This window comes from Mandrillus leucophaeus, unplaced genomic scaffold (genome assembly GCF_000951045.1).
Source record: "Mandrillus leucophaeus isolate KB7577 unplaced genomic scaffold, Mleu.le_1.0 Scaffold430, whole genome shotgun sequence".
NCBI classification, from domain to species: Eukaryota; Metazoa; Chordata; class Mammalia; order Primates; family Cercopithecidae; genus Mandrillus; species Mandrillus leucophaeus.
In genome coordinates, this window is record NW_012104588.1 from 62,754 (window position 1) to 81,815 (window position 19,062).

The following is a 19,062-nucleotide window of genomic DNA, read 5'->3' on the forward strand; positions in this document are numbered from 1 at the left end:
CATCCTTACTTATTTACAATTTCAACTCCCATTTAAACATGCTCAGGGAGTTCACATCTTGAAATGAAGGAAGGAGAAACAAATGAATAAAAAATTAAAAAGGAGGAAGAAAAGGAAATCCCACTTTGAGAAACACAGCCACCGCCTACTTGTTACTGTCATTCACAATTAGATTGCAGCTTCTCTCCCACCTGCAATTTCACTGAAACTGCTTCTGTCAAGAGCACCAAGGCCCTCCTTGCTGATAAATGCCACAGGCTTCACAGTCCTGATCTGACTTTTCAGGAACATTTGATACTCTTGACTTGTTTTTGAAGCAGTCTTTCCCCTTGTGGCTTCTAAACATTTAACTCCCTTGGTCTTTCTCCCGACTCTGCACACTCTCTCTCCCCTGCTCCATCCCCACTCCTCCCACAGGTGCTGGTCCCATCTATGTCCCTAACATACAAGATTCTAGCAGCAATCTTGCTCCTAAGCTTTGGACTCACACATCTGATTGCCTCTTGCTCATCTCCACGTTGCTGTCTTATGTGCGCACAAACTCAACAAAGCCACCAAAGGACATAGGATCATTCTGCCAACTCCTGCTGCCCTGAGCTCCCTGTACCTGGGTCAGCACAGGGTTCCCCCATCCTGCAGACCCCAGGAAACATCTGGGCAGCTCTCCTTGTTTTCTCTCTCTCTGTGTCTCTGTATTAGTCTGTTTTCACACTGCTGTTGAAGACATACCTGAGACTGGTAATTTACAAAAGAAAGAGGTTTATTGAACTTACAGTTCCATGTGGCTGGGGAGGCCTCACAATCATGGCAGAAGGTGAAAGGCACATCTCATGTGTTGGCAGACAAGAGAAGAGAGCTTATGCAGGGAAACTCCCCTTTTTAAAATCATCAGATCTCGTGCGACCTATTAACTATCATGACAGCAGCACAGGAGAGACCAGCCCCCATGATTCAATTACCTCCCACCGGCTCCCTCACACACACGTGGGAATTCAACATGAGATTTGGGTGGGGACAAGCCAAACCGTATCAGCCCCTTGCATGTAAATCGCCAAGTGTTCTGCTCGTCTCTAAATGTGCCTGCTTCCTGTGCACACTCTGTCTGCCTGTTCAGTCAGCCCCTGCTTCTTCAGGTTCTCAGTTTAAAAGGTGACCTCCTTCAGGAGACCCTCCCTGAACCCTCAGTCTCAGTCACTTGTCCTTCCCATGTGCTCTTCCTTGAGTTCTTATTTCTGCAAAACAGCACTTACACCACTCTGTTCTCAATGCCAGTTTACTTGACTCCATTCCCCACATGACCATAAACTTGAAACCAGCCTGTCTCTTATCCTGTGTTCCTAGCAGCTTCCCCTCCCTTTCACCTCACAGGGTGACTTTTGGGCTCTTGGTCACTGTGCCCCCACCCTTTCCTCATCCCCTCCACGGCTGCTGCTGCTCCTGACTTGTTCCTCGTCTTGTGAGGGGAAGCCTCTCCAGCTCATCTAGGGCACCGATCCTCATTAACACACCCAGCAGGAGCAAGCTGGGCCCCACTACGAGCCTCAACAATGGCACTGTGGGGAGAACGCCACCGTGTTTGCCCAAGCCAAGATTAATGAATGAAGATGGGGCTATACAGAAGGAAGCATCCTGAGAGCTGCAGCTTACAGAAGCAGCCTCATTATAAAGGACTTAGTTGAAGAGTGCTTTTTTTTTTCCTTCTGCTGGTCTCCTAATCCATGCTTTGGTTCTTCCTTTTTACTAAATCCCGACATTCTCAAGATTATCATGGGAAGAGTGTCCTAGTGAGTTTCTACAGCCTCCACCCATTGTTCTCATTGCCACAGCAGCTTCTGTGCAGAGCTCCACAGTCCCAAAGCCCCTGTGCAGCAGTGATGAAGAGCTAACTACACCGCTGTAATAAGATGTTTCTCTCCATGGATCCTCTTGCCCGCAGCTGATGCCCCTTCTGAGGTCCAGCAGTTGCCACGAATATCCCTGCTTGATGGGTCAGTCCATAGGCAAGATTTTTAAATGCCCAGTTCACCATGACAGATGCATTAAGCTCCCTTCTCTGTACGTATTAGAGCAAACATTTTTCCCCTATTTGTAATATCAGAAAAAGATAATTTCTCCCCTAAAAGCCATGTTGCATATAGAAAACTCAACAATATGAAAAGTTGCAAGAAAATTTAGTGACTGCTCACTTATTTTGGAAAAGAAATAGAAAATACTTAATCACACCACTTTGGGAGGCTGAGGTGGGTGGATCACTTGAGGTCAGGAGTTCGAGACCAGCCTGGCAAACATGGTGAAACTCCGTCTTTACAAAAATTAACTGGGCATGGTGGTGGGCGCCTGTAATCCCAGCTACTAGGGAGGCTGAGACTGGAGAATGGCGTGAACCCAGAAGGTGGAGGTTGCAATGAGCCAAGATTGTGCCATTGCATTCCAGCCTGGGCAACAAGAGTGAAACTCTATATCAAAAACAAACAAACAAACAAACAAACAAAAACAACAACAAAAAAACATGACTAAAAAACGCACCACCGAAACTTTATAATTTTCATTCTCCCATTGGCTCCTAGTGTCCTATATTTCCGAGGGAGAAAAATGTCTTAAAACAACTTTATTGTTTTCTTAAATTTTTTTCTAGATGGAGTCTGGCTCTATTGCCCAGGTTGGAGTGCCGTAGTGTGATCTTGGCTCACTGCAACCTCCGCCTCCCGGGTTCAAGCGATTCTCCTGCCTCAGCCTCCCACGTAGCTGGGATTACAGGCACCCACCACCACGTCTGGCTAATTTTTGTATTTTTAGTAGAGTTGGAGTTTCACCATGTTGGCTAGGTTGGTCTTGAACTCCTGACCACGTGATCCGCCCACCTTGGCCTCCCAAAGTGCTGGGATTACAGTCCTGAGCCACTGCACCTGACCAAATCAACTTTAAACTCCTTAATGAATTAACCACATAAATCTGTGGTCTATAAAATGGCACCTTTATGACGGAAATTAATTAATCTCTAGGTACCACTGGGGACCAGAACTTTTGAGCTTTGCTACAAATTATAGCATCTGCTGAAATTCTGTATCACCCACACATGATGGAAACATTTTTTCTGAACTGACAAACTGGCACTAAGCTAATTGCCTGAAGTACCTTTTTAAGGTCTTTAACCTATTATTTTTTAATATGTAGAACACCAAATGATTTTTGTATAAATTATGTGATTTATATAAATAATATATATGTACATAATGAAATAATTATATATTACATTATTATATATAACATTTTATTATGTATTATATAGTATTTATTTCATACATAATTTAAAACAAACTTTGCCACATCTTAGTTTATAAAAGGTTGAACTTGGAAAGAGAAATTTAAAATATCAAATATTTGTAACTTACTGCTATTAAAAGATGTAAGTTAAAACCTAAGCTATACAGAGACATATAGGCAAAGCAATACCCCTGTTTAAAAGTGACATATCAGGCCAGGCGTGGTGCTCACACCTGTAATCCCAGCGTTTTGGGAGGCCCAGTGGGCACATCACTTGAGGCCAGGAGTTCAAGACCAGTCTGGCCAACATGGTGAAACCCCATCTTTAGCCAAAAATACAAAACACACACACACACACACACACACACACACACACACACACACACACACTAGCTGGGCAAGGTAGCACAAGCCTGTAATTCCAGCTACTCAGGAGGCTGAGGCACAAGAATTCCTTGAACCCAGGAGGCGGAGGTTGCAGTGAGTTGAGATCGCTACACTGCACTCCAGCCTGGGCGACAGAATGAGGCTCTGTCTCAGAAAATAATGGATGACGAATGAATGAATGAATGAATGAATGAATAAATAAATAAATAAATAAATAAATAAATAAATAAATAAATAAATTTTTAAAAGTGACACATCAGTTGCTAGATGACAAATCCTCCTCCCATACATAGACAAGGGAGGAGGGAGCATTTGTCCATCATCAAAAATAATAGGCCAGGCTAACATTGTAAAGTTATGGGGAAAAAGCAGAAAAGCAAAAAAGAGAAGCAGTCCCAGGCTGAAACAAAAACAACAGACAGAGCCTGCTTTATTTTGGTTTTAGTTATTGGGATGTATAGAATAAAAAACAAAAACAAAAACAAATTGGGTCAGTGACGTGGCTCATGTTTGTAATCTCAACACTTTGGGAGGCCCAGGCAGGCGGACGACCTGAGGTCAGGAGTTCAAAACCAGTCTGGCCAACATGGTGAAACCCCATCTCTACTAAAAAATAGAAAAATTAGCCAAATGTGGTGGTGGCCACCTGTAATCCCAGCTACTGAGGAAGCTGAGGCATGAGAATTGCTTGAACCTGGAAGGCAGAGGGTACAGTGAGCTGAGATCACACCACTCCACTCCAGCCTGGGTGACACAGCAAGACCCAGCCTCAAAAAAATATGTATATGAAAAATCAGATGATCACATGTATTAAGTATTTGGGGCTAATAATGGAGAAACTGTCCTCCACTCCACAAGACCTAGGATGCGCTTTCCTCTTCAGAATGATGCACGTTGCCATCCCCTGGGAGAATGCAAGAAAGCAGCATAGCCCATTTGATGCCCTAGTATTTTTATTGCCTCATTGAATTTGCAGCAACTGGTGGAGAGAGAATATCCATCTCCCACAAATGACCCTGCTAAATCTTACCACCTACTGTTGAACACCAGCTTCTATATGAGATTCAGTCCCAGATACCTAAGGTGGGGTCATGTCTTCACCTGTGGCCCACGGTCCCCTACAGGAAGCCTTCCATTACTGGAACATGCCTGTCTTTTACTCTGCAGCTGTTCCACAGTGTTTTCTCCTTGTCTGATTGGCAAGTATTCATTCATGCTTCCAGACCCATGTCCTGTCGGCTCGTCAGAGACACCTTCCCCAGCTGCCTTAGGGCAACTGACAACTCCTCTAGGCTGGGACCTCTCTTAGCTCACCTGTATGTTGACACGTATGATGCAGTGCAGCCTATCCCCACACACGGAGTCTTCCTGACAACGTGGCTTATCCATACCCTGCCACCAACAATGCCCAGCACAGAAAGTGCTCCGTGTCTCTACTACAGATTATTGAAGAGAGACAGGCTGCATACAGCTTCTAAATCTGTATCATATTGAAAACGATTTTGAAAACAATAATTTAAAATATTTCCAACTCATTTCCTTACCATAAATGTTTTTGACATGTATGGCAGCCTGAGTTTGAATTATGGCGTTAACTCATATAGCATGATATTAAGCATTTTAATTATTTTAAAGCTCTATTATTGCCATTATCTAAATGCACTCCCCACCCTTGGAGTGTTTCTTCTGAGTTTCTTTTTCTTTGAGAGAGGGTCTCACTCTGTTGCCTAGACTGGAGTGTAGTGGTGCAATCTTAGCTCACTGCAAACTCGGCCTCCCAGGCTCAAGCCATTCTCGTACCTCAGCCTCCTGAGTAGCTAGGATTACAGGCACGCACCACCACACCCAGCTAATTTTTGTATTTTTAGTAGAGATGGAGTTCCCCATGTTGGCCAGGCTGGTCTTGAACTCATGACCTCAAATTATCCACCTGCCTCAGCCTAGCAAAGTGCTGGGATTACAAACACGAGCCACCATGCTCCACCTCTTTTGTGTTTCTATGCAATCATTTTCATGGATGGTACATTTTGTTGAATGGAAATTCTGCCAATTTTTTATTCCAACATTGATTCAGAGTGTGTGTGTGTGTGTGTGTGTGTGTGTGTGTGTGGTGGGAGCTGTGAAGACAGGATGTAGACAAAAGGTACACTCAAAGGGCAAGGTCTTGGGAAACAGGGAGACTAGGGTGCGTGTTTTTTGCTGTTGTTTTTTTTTTTTTTCGTGATGGATATTTCCATCATTCACTTTCCATCATGCAATCTTGTCTCCAGCCATCTCCATCTCATGCACCCCATACAGTCATTAGAGAAAGCGGGGTTCTCATCCTCTGTCCCTTTTTGTTTTCGAGTGAGTCGATATGCATACAAAGGTGTGCATTAATTCAAAGGGCAGTGGAGCAGTGATGGTCCAATTTGTGTCTCAAGTCTCTTAGTCCAGTATTTTTAACACAATGCTCTCAATTGTAATGTCAACAGTAACCACAATTATCCTCTATTAAACATTATGCTGTTGATGATCTGCCTTAGTGATGCAACTGTTCAGGAATCTCACCCAGGACTGTGCTCATGGAATATCGGATTAAAACAAGGAATCGATCAAAGTTTGAAACACTGTTTAACATTCTCACCACCTAAATCTGCCCTTAAATAGTGGCTGAATTTTCCTTCTTTTATGATTCATTCTTCACGTTTCTGCAAATTGTCACATCCTTATCATTTGTGACACAGCTTTTGATTGGAAAAATATTATTTCAAGTTTTGGGAGAATTTGCTATGGAGGAATCACAATTCTATTCTGTGAGGTATTCCGTTATGTAAACATGAACTATTCTATTATTAATCACCCAAAAGTTATTTTTAGAAAATAGAATGTAAAGCATTTTATTTTATATGATTTAAAATCCAGTCATTAATTACTTCAAACAACCAGCATGTTCAGTTCATGTTTCTAGGGAAAACATCCTTCCTGTCTTCTCATCTGCTCTGTGGTTGTTCATTAAAATGTGCCAATTACCTCCATTAGGTAGATAAGAAGGTAGAAAATCCCCAGGTACCCCTAGTTAGCAACCTGTTTCTGGGAAGTCAATAGCCTCATTTTTCGTCTCCTCTTTTCATTAAAAAAATACTCATCTAGTGAAAGAAAAAGACTTCTCACTGCTGGCAAACATATTTCATAGAACTTCATTAAACCAAGTTAAAGGATTAGCGTTTAAATGATTTAAGAAGGTATGTAAGGTTTTACCAAAAGAAAATCTAATTAAGATGGTGCTCAAAGAATTCAAGACACTAATAATTAACCGAATTAATTGTGATAGGTCTATCAGAGGGCTATGCAAATGTTAGTCATTATCATTATTGCAGGTACCATGACACGACATTTAGGTGAGCTTTTGGGGTTATAAGTATGCAAGATGCTCTGCTTATGTAACATGTATTGGAGTAAAACTACTTTTATTTCACTCATTTTTATCTTTCTACAAGCTCTCTGTTTCAGAAATTAGATAACAAGACATAAGTCCTAGATCATGCATTCCTGGTGACTGGTTACTTCAACACAGCAAAAAGTCACGCTTCAGTTTGCCAACCAGTACGAGGCACAAGAGCGTTACCTCAGAGCTCTCTGTGTTGCAGAACTGACAGGCACTTTGGAATCTGCCCACAGCGTCCTAAACTCTTACCCGTTTGTAACAGGTCTGAAAAATTACACACAGCGAAAGCTTTCATAAAAATATATTTAAAACAAGCAAGAAAAAATAGTTTTGGCCTTAAGGATAACTTTCATTATTCTTTTAACCAAGTATAGTTAAATTATATGTATAATGATTTCAAGTACCAACTTATAAAAGATGTGACAAACCAGACAACGAAGAACAAGAGGACTCTTTTTCTCAGAAAAAAATGTATTTGCAATTCAAATGTTCATATAAAAAGCATAAATCTGAAAAAGTTCATAGATGTGTTTTTAGAAGTGCTATGGTTTTGCCATTCATTGCAATTACATTCCAAAATGTGCAGGGTGGTCCACACTGCATCATCTTATGCTTTTGTCACACTGAAGTCACTCTCATCACGACCTCCCCCGAGCTGTTATCTTCTGATAAGTCTTCATGAGGCCTCATCCGATTGAACAGGTGCAGTAACACGTAGCCACACTGAAACCTCGGCGAGGTTAACTGAGTTGGGTGGACCAAGTTTCTGTTCCGCAGAGCTGTCAATGGCAACCACAAAGTCCTACTTGTGGAAGACTCTCCCCGGCTGCTTTCTTCGATGTCTGTGGCTTTGTCATAATTTAACACATCCCAGTGCAAATTCACAGCTCGCCAGCGCTTAAACACTCTGTAAACTGCAGCTCCTTCGTGAATGATGAGACCTAAAATTTGAGGAAATAAAAAAACCAAAAAGACTGGTGATAATCCAAGATTGGGAGTGTTATTTTGTATACTAGTAAGGGATCCAAAAATAGTTATGTTATTCATCATCAGCAAAAATATGGTATTCTGTCTACTCAAATGTTATGGCTAATGGCAAGTTACTACCCGTATGACACAGAAATAATCCATTTTTGAAGAGTAAGAGTACACTAATATGTAGAGAATCAAGCTATCGCAGATATAATTTCCTTGCTCCATCATGGCTCAGATTTTGCCTTGGGCACTTATACTGCCTTAGGAGAATCATTAGGTTCATTTATGGATTTAACACATAGTCTTGAGTGCCTATTGTGTGGCCAAGCAATGTATTAGGGGCTTGAACCCAGCGGGCAATTTAATTTGAGAAAGAGACAGATGTTAAGGTCGTTACAGATACTAAGGTTACTGTTTCCCCAGTTCCTAAAACAATGCCTGACCCACAGTTAAAACCATATAAATTTTGTTATTTGTATTCTCCTCAACAATTCAACAAAATGTATTGAACAGTTACTTTAGAGCTTTATGAATATTATCCCATGTAGTACTCATCATAGCCATATAAAGTAAGTACTAGCACTTCCTCCGTTTGATAAACAAGGAAACCAAGCCTTGGGGATGCTCAGAAACTTGCTCAAAAACATACAACTAGTAGCAGTGGAGAGCAGGGATTCAAAAACAGGCAGGCTGGCTCCGGGGTCCTTGTTCTTTGTTCCTATAAAGTGAATCAGCTCTTTCCACATTTCTGAGACAGACTCTTAGGAAAATAAAGTAATACAGCAAACTTGGAAACCGTTAAGTCAGACAGGATGCACTAGCCCATGTGCCATCTCCACTATCCACTCCAGATCTGTCACGCACCCTGCATTTCACACATCTACATTTCAGCATGTAGTCCAAAGGCTTTTGAATTTGTGATCCCTCACAAAAAAGTAGTCCCTGGGGAAGGTCTCTCAGATAGAGAAGTGAGGAAGAGCTCTTCTCTTTGAGGAGGCTGAAAGTCCACTGAAGTTGGTGGAGAGAGCAATCAATAGTCTTTGGTAGATGAAGTACGGCATGTGAGCAGAGCATGTCAGCTGGCACAACCACGTTTTAATGATAAATTTAAAAATGAGCAGATCCCACCTTTTAGCAGTTAGACCTTTGGGTATATGCCCTAGAGAAACTCTCACAAATGTGAACAAGGAAGCAAGTTTAAAAATGTTTACTACCTAATTGCCTGTATTTGAAGGAAAAAACTTCAAGGCATCCCAACGGTCTATCCTCAGAAGAATGGACAAATTGTACGTAGAACCAAGGGATAAGAGTAATGAGATAAAAGGAAATACTGTCATATGCATTAATGTGGATACCTCTGAAACTATAATGACAATTCCAAAGTCACAATGAAAAAATTAAAGTTTCAGAAAGAAACAATGGCAGTGAATAAATACTATCCATTTTAATGAAGATACATATATAGATGGTAGACATATAAAAGCATGGATGAGAATAATAACCACTAAATTCATGGTAGTGAGGAAGGAAGGAAAGAAACAAAATTGGGAAGTGGCTTCAAAGAGGGTTTCAACATTTGGGTGTCCCAAATGTTGCATTTTTAAAACTGGGTGGTGGAGATATTAATGCTCAACATATTATTCTGTGTATTTATGGTGACTGAATAATTCACAATTTCAAAAATAACAGAGAATTTATTAGAAAAGTTCATCTAAAGTGGATTTGGGGAGTTGGGGAGACAGTAAGGAGGTCACTGCATTTACATGAAGAACAGAGTGATAGCAGTAAGGATACGACAGAGAAATAAAGTAATAAATTCCCAGGGAAAACTGACAGGAACTGTAACAGGAACTGTAATGGAAGAAAGGGGGAAAAACTCAGTCCCATGTTTTTAAGGCTAGAGGAATGGGTAATTGAAAGATTGGTAATCACCTTCCCATAGGTACAATGAGGTAAGTGTTTTGAGCATGTTTTTCTTGGAGAGACTATTACATTTTTTTGACAGATAAAACAATGCCAGATGGGTGACAGGGATACCCAGTCCTTGAAAAATGACGCCTACCTAATGTCAAAACTTTAGTTTTGCATTAGTCTCTCACCAGGAGATAAATTTCTGATACATGTGACTTACAAGCATTCCGAAGATATTAATATAGGTTACAAAAAAAATGCATGTGGTCTAACAAGCAAACACATCTTAAGTCCAGTTATTATATATGACCGAAATAATGAGGAGAAATGTAAACTTCTATTTGTCATAACAATTTCAAATAATTGTTTTCGTCAACTTCTTTTTTCCAAAGGAATAATCAAGTTGACCTAACTGACCAGATATTTTCAGGAAACAGCCAGAATGAAAAGTCAATACTATCAGATTTTAATTGGTGGTTCTATTATTAGCTTTCTGAATTCTCCATGGTCAATAATTTAACATTTCGGGTTCAATTTTTCCTCCTTAAAATAAAATTGGAATACCTAATCTTTACATTCAGCCAGGCAACATAGAGATAAATTGGAATTCATCAACTATAAAGCCCTCACATTTCTTCTGGGATGGTAACTCTATAAATACAAGACACTATTATTAATTAAAAATCAATAGTGAATCTATGTGGTGGGGAACACATATTCGCACTAATCACAAAACAATTACAGCCTGAGACAGGTTCATTCTGGGTAAGTGCAGCGATGGAGGGTGCAGGTGCACAGCTTCACCAGAGGAAACCACTGACTTTGCAAGAGCCTATTCTTTTTTTTATTGATTTCCTTTGCAAGGCCAGAAATCAGATCACTTACTAGAGCTTAAAGTCACTTTCCGGGTATATATTCTTGGTAGCTCTTTTCTAAATACATAAATCTAATCAATATGCAGAAATAAATCCCACAGGTCTTTATAGTACATTTTGAACCAAATTTAGAGAGAGAACTACTTGAAGTTTTCATGAAGACGCAGTCCTTTTGAATTTCCAGTTCCCTGGGCTGCTTTTTAATTGCCGCAGGTTATGAATGATGTTTAGATTCTGTTTTATTCCCCACGAGCATTCAGAATTACTCCTTGGCTTCTGCAAGCTCAGATTTTACTGAAATGCAACGAATTCCATTCCCACCCCCAAGGTTGTTCTCTGTAACGTGCATTTTTTCCCCTTTTTCTTCAAATGCTGTGGAGTTACAGCAAATGCCTTTTGTGCTAGTGGTTACCAGGTGTGACTACTATGATCGGCAAAGCCAGGGTAATGATTCATTCAACTCTGGCTCATTCTGTTGAAAATCCAGCTTTTAAAAACTCTATTAGTATGCTTTCTTACTGATGATCAAATGAATTGTCACCTTGACATTTCAGGTCATTTGCGAACAGACTGACATACTTTTTCATCTGAGTCACTAAGCCTACATGAAGCGAAAAGTGATGATCACTTCTATAAAATGTAAATACTAAATATTTTAGGATACTCGCTACATTATTAACAGCGTGGATATAAAAAAATGTGATTCATGGGACTTAAGGTTTGTAGAGTTGAGGAGTATGTGCATGTGTGTGTGTGGCTGGTTGGTTGGTTGGTTGGTTGGTTTTTGTCATTTTCTTACTGGTAATGTTTAACTGGAGTATCACCTTACTGAAGTGTAAAGAAACATTTTTGTTAGAGATTAATCTTGAAAAAGCAGGCCTAAATAATTTCTGGTTTCATTGAATAAACAGTTTTTAATATAAGCAAAATAAAATCTAAATTTTGAAGGGGTGTGTTACTTGAAATTCCTTCTGGTATTAGGCTATTTACCCAAATAGGTGATGGGGAAGGCTACCAAGGTACATATGCTCACATGCTCCATGCTCGTGCACACACACACACACACACACACACACACCATTTGTCTATGTTTACTTTAACATATGAAATGTTATAATTAATAGAGACTTACAAAATTTATGATCAATTACAAATTTTACCTTGTATTAATTACTAAACCACTGGTCAAAAAATTTGATATTGTGTTACAGTCTCAGTTTTTGTTTGGATAAGTTTGGTTGTTTTTCATAATTCATAACATAAATTTGTATCGAGAACCTATTCTGTGCCAAATTCTGTGCTAAGAGCTTTACATGCACAATTTTCATTTAATCTTGACTGCACCTATACAAATAGGTACTTGTTTGTTTGTTTGTTTGTTTGTTTGTTTGAGATGGAGTCTCGCTCTGTTGCCCAGGCTGGAGTGCAGTGGTGCAATCTCGGCTCACTGCAAGCTCCACCTCCCAGGTTCACGCCATTCTCCTGCCTCAGCCTCCCAAGTAGCTCGGACTAACAAATACAAACAGGTACTAGTTTTAAACAATGTTACAGTTGAGAAAATTCAGACCCAGAGAGCTGTCCAACGTCATGAAGACAGAAGAATCAGAGCTGAGATTGGAACCCAAATTTGTTCAAAATGTAAACCTCAAGTGCTACAGTCCCATCCATCCTAAATCTCCAAAGTATAGAAGTCTCTTCTAATCACAGAATAACCAAATAAAAGAGGTTACTATGGACTAAACATTTGTGTCCCCAGATGAATTCATATGTTGAAGCACTAATTTCCAGTGTGATGGTATTTGGAAGTGAGGCCTCTGGGAGGTAATCAGGGTTAGATGATATTGTGAGCGTGGGGCCTGCATGATGGGATTAATGTCCTTACAACAAACAGAAGAGACATTAGTGCTCTTTCACTCTCTCTCTCTTTCTGTGTGTGTGTGTGTGTGTGTGTGTGTACATGCACCAAGGAAAGGCCATGTGAGAGCATAACAGGGAGACGGTGGTCTGCAAATCAGAAAGAGAGCCTTCAGCAGACACCAGATACGCTGCTGGCCAAATATCTGCCACAAGTTGTGTTATTTAGCTTTCCCAAGGGTCATTTTGATTGAACAGCACACAGAGTTTTGCCTTGCGCTCCTTTGTGGTTTCATCAGGGACTTGCATTTCCTGGGAGGACTGGGGGTGAGTGTGGCTTCCCAGGCAAAGCTCTCATCATCTACAGTGTTGTTTTCAAAAAGCCTTGCCAACTCTTTTCTCTCTGTGAGTGGGAAGGGAGGGGAGGGGAGGGAGTGGCTGCTTCACCTGCACTCCTAGAGGTGTAATAGTGTCAGTGACACACAAGGATGGTAAAGATGGAAACTAACTGTATAAACTTTGCTTACCTCACAAACTCCAGAACTTAATTTACTCAAGTTTTAAATGAGAGTGATGCAGTTTACCTACAGTCTCAATACATCTCATATATGTATACACTCAAACTCTATAATACATAGATACAACCCCATGTCATTCTGAGAAGTCAGTGTGCACAGGAAGCAAATTGGGACTTTGGGCTCTGTTTAATCCCATGTGCTAGAAGAGCATTTTAGAACCCATCTAATAAACTGGTGCCACTTTTGACTCCTTAATTTCTGCTGCTACTTGGTGAAAGCCAGAGCATGGTTGCTTCAAAGAGGATTAATCAAACGAGGCTGTGGCCCAAGACACCCTTTGTTGTGATGATCTCTGCTAGAATATAATACAATGCATGAATCCTCCTGACACTGTTTCTTTATCTGCCCCAAACTTAAATGTCCAGGAGTTGTGGAAACTTAGATATGAGTGTAGAGGTAATCACTTTAAAAGTCACTAATCTATTGCTGGGTCTTGTTAATACGCATCAAACAATAACCATAAGTCATGGTTACTTTCGTATGTACAGAATGTTTTTTTTGTTGGATTGAACTATATATGAAGCTATAGACAGATAACTATATGTGAACTATAAATAAATATAACGTAAAGTAATATATATTACTATATAATAATATATATAGAACGATATCTGAATATATTTTCAAAACATGCAAAAAATAAAATGTAAAGATATAAAGACTGAAAGATATACACATGTCATCACAAAAGTTACTCAGCTCACAAAACAAAGGTGTCATAAATTGATATCCTAAAACCCAGATATCTGGGAACTGCAATGTCTTAATTATATATGAGCATTTTGTGAATATGCATCTCCACTGTTGTCCATATAAAAACAAATAATGTAAAAGAGTAGCCCACATAAAATGTACTTACAAACTGTACCCTAGAACAGATGGACTTAATAGATATTTCTAAAACATTCTACCCAACAACTGCAGAACATACATTTCGTTCATCAGCACATGGAACATCCTCCAAGATAGACCATATGATAGGCCACAGAACAAGTCTCAACAAATTTAAGAAAGAAAATGAAATCATATCAAGTACTGTCTCAGACCACAGCGGAATAAAATGGGAAGTCAATTCCAAAAGGAATACTCAAAACCATGCAAATACATAAAGATTAAATAACCTGCTCCTGAATGATTGTTGAGTCACAATGAAATACAGACAGAAATTTAAAAATTCTTTGAACTGAACAATAATATTGACACAAGCTATCAAAACCTCTGGGACACAAAGTGGTCCTAAGAGGAAAGTTCATAGCATTAAATGCCTACATCAACAAGTCTGAAAGAGAATAAATAGGCAATCTAAGGTCACACCTCAACGAACTAGAGAACAAACAAAAACCCAAACCCAGCAGAAGAAAAGAAATAACCAAGATGAGAACAGAAGTAAATGAAACTGAAACAAAAATACAAAAGATAAATGAAACAAAAAGCTGATTCTTTGAAAAGATAAATAACATTGATAGACCATTAGCGAGATTAACCAAGATATGTTGGTTTTTCTATTGTTGACTATAAATACTATAGAGTTTTGCTCTTCTCAGAATGACCTAGAACCATGTAAAATTCATAGAACCAGGTTGAGAACAGCATGTTGATCATCACAGCTCATGGGCTCAAATACAGATGCATCATTACCATTGATAAAATAAAATCCTCTGTGCAAGAAACATGATAGGGACAATGAATTATTGTGAAACTTACCAGGACAAAATCCCTTGACACGAAGGGGTTGGCTAATTTCTAAATATTGATGATCCAACTCACCTCACCCCCAAGTAGATAAAAGCACACATGAAGAAATGATCAATGCAATAATGAAGATCCTAATGATGTCAGAGTTTCTCCAAGAGCACACACAAGAAAATCAGTGTTCATTCTATGACACTGCCACTGTCTATGTCCTCCTGTATGCTTCATGAAGTCTGCGGCTATCGGCCTGGACGCAAAAAGCACATCTGTGCTGGATCTGCAAAGCTGATGACACCACTGCTTGGAAGAACAAGATGGCAAAGTCCAATTGTCAGATGGAGTCTCATCTTTTACTAATTGGCAGTGAATGAAGCACACCCTTTTCTGAAAGGTTCTGACACAGGTTAAATTTGTCCTTGTCTTGCCATCCCTGTTTTAGTTAATGACCATCTCCCATGTCAATTAAACCAGAAGCCTAGGAGACACCATGACTCCTCTCTCCTCTTGCACAAACTTCTGTCGATTCTGTCTTCTTGGCAAACCTGAGCTGAAAGCATAAGACGGACAATTTCCTGGAATGCCGGCTCTTACATTTGCACAATGAAGTATTAATTATGCTTCAAGATGCAGATTCTCTCATAATTTCTTCTCTGATGTACTCAAATAAAATAAAATATAATCTTTTCCTCCTTCTACTGCCCACCACTCTACACAGGAAATATCCGCACTGATTTCCTTACTACCTGTACTATAACAATTTGCTTCTATGCCTGAAATTCCTAATCATATGTGTGCTCCCTGACAACAGAACCATGTCTTATTTGCTTTTGGGAACCTGTTCCTATCTTAATATCCAGGTCAAAACTCAGTCTTTGCTGAAAGAGAGGGGGAGAGAGAGAGAGGAGAGTAGCCATCACTGGGATCTAAGGGGTCACGAGGAATGACTTAATCTAGTTGTGACTGCTCTATGAAAATAGAAAAGGATCTATGAAAATAGAAAGGAAAATAGAAAAGGATTGTTCTTTGAAAGGTTAAAGTAATATTTGCAGATGCCAAAGAAACAGAGACAGGCAGTTCAGGATGAGACTGGAAAAGAGTTTAGGGATTGGGGCCCATAGCTCATGAGTGGGTTTTGGTCTTGGGGGTAATGGTGGTGAGGGGAAAATACGGGCAGAGGACATGGCCAGGGCAAAAGAACTAAAATTCTTTAAAAGGATCTGTGTTCAGCCCCAGCAAACTGTAGCTGCCTCCCCCACTATCTTGCTGGCCAGGTCATCAAATGTTGGCCTGTATCAATCACAAACTGAGATACTGGGCTGTGCCCAGGCCTAAAGCCTAGGAGACAGGTATGGACTCCTCCCTGCTATTTCAAGCAAAATAGAGAGAGTAAAAGGAAACTGTCCATTCCTCTGACCTCTTGCTTTCCTAAGAAGCCAATGAATCAATCACTCATTGAACTGATTTTTAAAATTCCTTGTAGATGGGAGTATCTCCTGATCTTTTGATTAGTAACCCTGGAGCACAAACCCACTATTGGCACATTTAAAGAATATTTCTCAAAAGCTGTGAAGGCTATATATTATAAAAAATATGGTGTATCTTTTTATCAATTTTTTTAAAAAATTGATTAACAGAACTCATAGGAGAGAAAAATTGTTATATTATCTAAGTTTCTTCCCTACGGTGCTCAAGAAAAAAATAATGGATGTATTTGTTTTCAATAAAAGAAATAAAGGAACAGTCCAATACTTCTATAGAAAATAAATATCATAAAGATATCCCAGAATTCTCCTATAATTGGTGGAATGGACTGGAATCAGTTAAATTTTAGTTGAATGAAGTTTCAATTTTGTCTCTCAATTCTTGGACAGATGAAATACCCTGCAGCAAAAGGAGAGCATCATGTATCACAGGAGTAAGAACGTCAAGAGCCTGGTGGACAAGCACAGTCACTGAATTTCAAAATTAAAAAGTAGTGGATGTAATTTAATCCAACCCTCTCACTTTGGGGAATGAGAACTCTGAGACCCAGATAAGTGATGCAGGGTGGCTTGCTCAGGGGTCTGTACCCAGGAAGTGTCTGAGCCCAGAATCACAGCCAGACACAGGATGCCCATGTGGTTGCTCTGCAGCAACTCAGACCTTAGGAGCCATCCTTGGCCAAAGCCAGTCATCACCGGTGTTTCCTCAGCCTGTGAAATGGCCAGAGGCCAGAGTGATATTACACTGACTATGAAGGAGATGATAGCATTAAAATCTCTTTTCGGTAACAGCAAAGGCTGAGATGGGTAAATTTTTCTCTGGTCTTTATCCTAAAGGGTACATTGCAGCATTTGGATAGGGCATACAAGGATTACAGCAATCTTCACAATTTATGAATATAAATAACTCTGCAACCTGATTCAATGAAAACTGTATTTGACTTAAAAAGCCTATCAGTGTCTATCTTCTGTGTTAATTTAAGGTTTTAGCATGGGGAATTGCTTTGGTAGATTTCCGTTTGTTTCCCACACTCTAGTATACGGACTAAAGCCAGTTCTTAGAAAGAGACTTTCTAAGAACTTTCTAAGAGACTTGGTGGGCTTTTCCTAGTGGCAAGTGAAAATAAATACAACTAATTTTCTATTTTTTCTCCAATGTCTACTGCAAACTCACAAAAAATGATTTTAATAATTTTCACAGTAAACCATACACATATTTGTTGTTCTATTTTGGGGAGTGAAAATAATATTTTTGAAGATCTAAACTGAAATGTCGAATTAAAACCTGTTTATCTTTATGACTAGTAATAGGCTATTTCATTTTTGTTGGCTTCATTTTTCACTTCTCTTAAATCCTACAGGAAGAAGGCAAAAATTCCAAACAGAAACTATCTAAGTATAATTATAATAATAAATAATAAGTATAAAGTAAATCTAAGTATAATTAAAATTTGTAACTCTATTTCATCGCATGACATCAGTAAGGTGCTTATAATTAAAAATATTAATGAAATTTTTAACCTGAATATACAAATGCTCAGACAGTATTTTCCTTAATATAGTAAGAAAATTCAAGATTGGGATGTGATTCTTTACACAGATAATTCTTATTAAGAAATTGTTTCACTCAGAATGGTGGGAAGAGAGAAAAAGGCTTTTGGTATAGTGTATTCCATGTTTTCCATTGCCCTTACTAATGTTTCCATTTGTTTTGGACTCTATTAATTTAAAATAAATGAATACTTTGGGCTTTCAAGGAAAATTTTTTCTCCATTTCTGATCTAAAATCAGTTCATCTATTATTTAAAAACATATTTACTCCCTACACCATGTCTTAGGTGTTTGAGACAGTAATTTAAATAGCTTCACTTTATTGTTTATATAGAAAACATTTTGTAAGTTCTTCAAGTTATTCAAGCTCAGCATATAAAGAGGGGTTTTTACCAAACAATAAACAGAATTACGTGGGTCACCTTACTCATTACACAGGCTCTGGAGTGACAGGGTCTGGGTTCTTATTTTGGGTCCTGCTCGCCATCTGTTTGATCTTGGGGAAATTGCTTCATCGCTTTCTCATCTCTCAGATGAGAATGATAACAGTATCTATGCCTCCTAAGATGGTTGTGAAAATTAAGTGGGAAAATCTAGGTACAGTGCTTAGAATGTTGCCCGGATCACAGTAAACACAATCTTAGACATCGCTGGAGATGCATTTTTAAAAACCCTAAGTCAAATTCTTTCCTCGGAAGCAGCTGAAAACATCTATGGGCTTCATTTCTATGCTCAGCTGTGTGGTTCCCGATGGCCCAGAGTTTGTCTCCCCTGCCCTGACGGCGCCCACGGTTCCACATCCTTAAGCATCATTTAGAAGAATGATCGTGTTCACATTCCTTTGAGAGAAAGTTTGTTGGTGCAAAATAGTACAAATCCAACAGCTCTCCAGAGGGGCAGGGTTCATTCTGAAGAACAATCCTCAGGTTTTCAGGTTAATGGAGCGGCCTCCTCTAGACCTTCCCCAGTGAGGGATGGGGACAGGTGGCTCTTCTTATAATGGTGTGACTTCACTGATGCACAGTCTACTTTCTGCTTTCTCTTCCAAGGAAGGCTTCCCATTCCCA

The 19,062-nt window shown here is 39.5% G+C and overlaps 1 protein-coding gene across 1 annotated transcript in view; it reads right to left on the reverse strand.

The window, feature by feature from the left end:
- Window positions 1–7,362: 7,362 nt before the first annotated feature.
- MARCH11 (membrane-associated ring finger (C3HC4) 11) overlaps window positions 7,363–19,062 on the reverse strand; it is a 116,938-nt gene continuing 105,238 nt past the window's right edge. Inside the window, exon 6 of the mRNA XM_011993606.1 lies at window positions 7,363–8,019. Coding sequence (XP_011848996.1) covers window positions 7,697–8,019 — 323 coding nt within the window. The 3' untranslated portion in view covers window positions 7,363–7,696. The remainder of the gene's footprint in view (window positions 8,020–19,062) is intronic.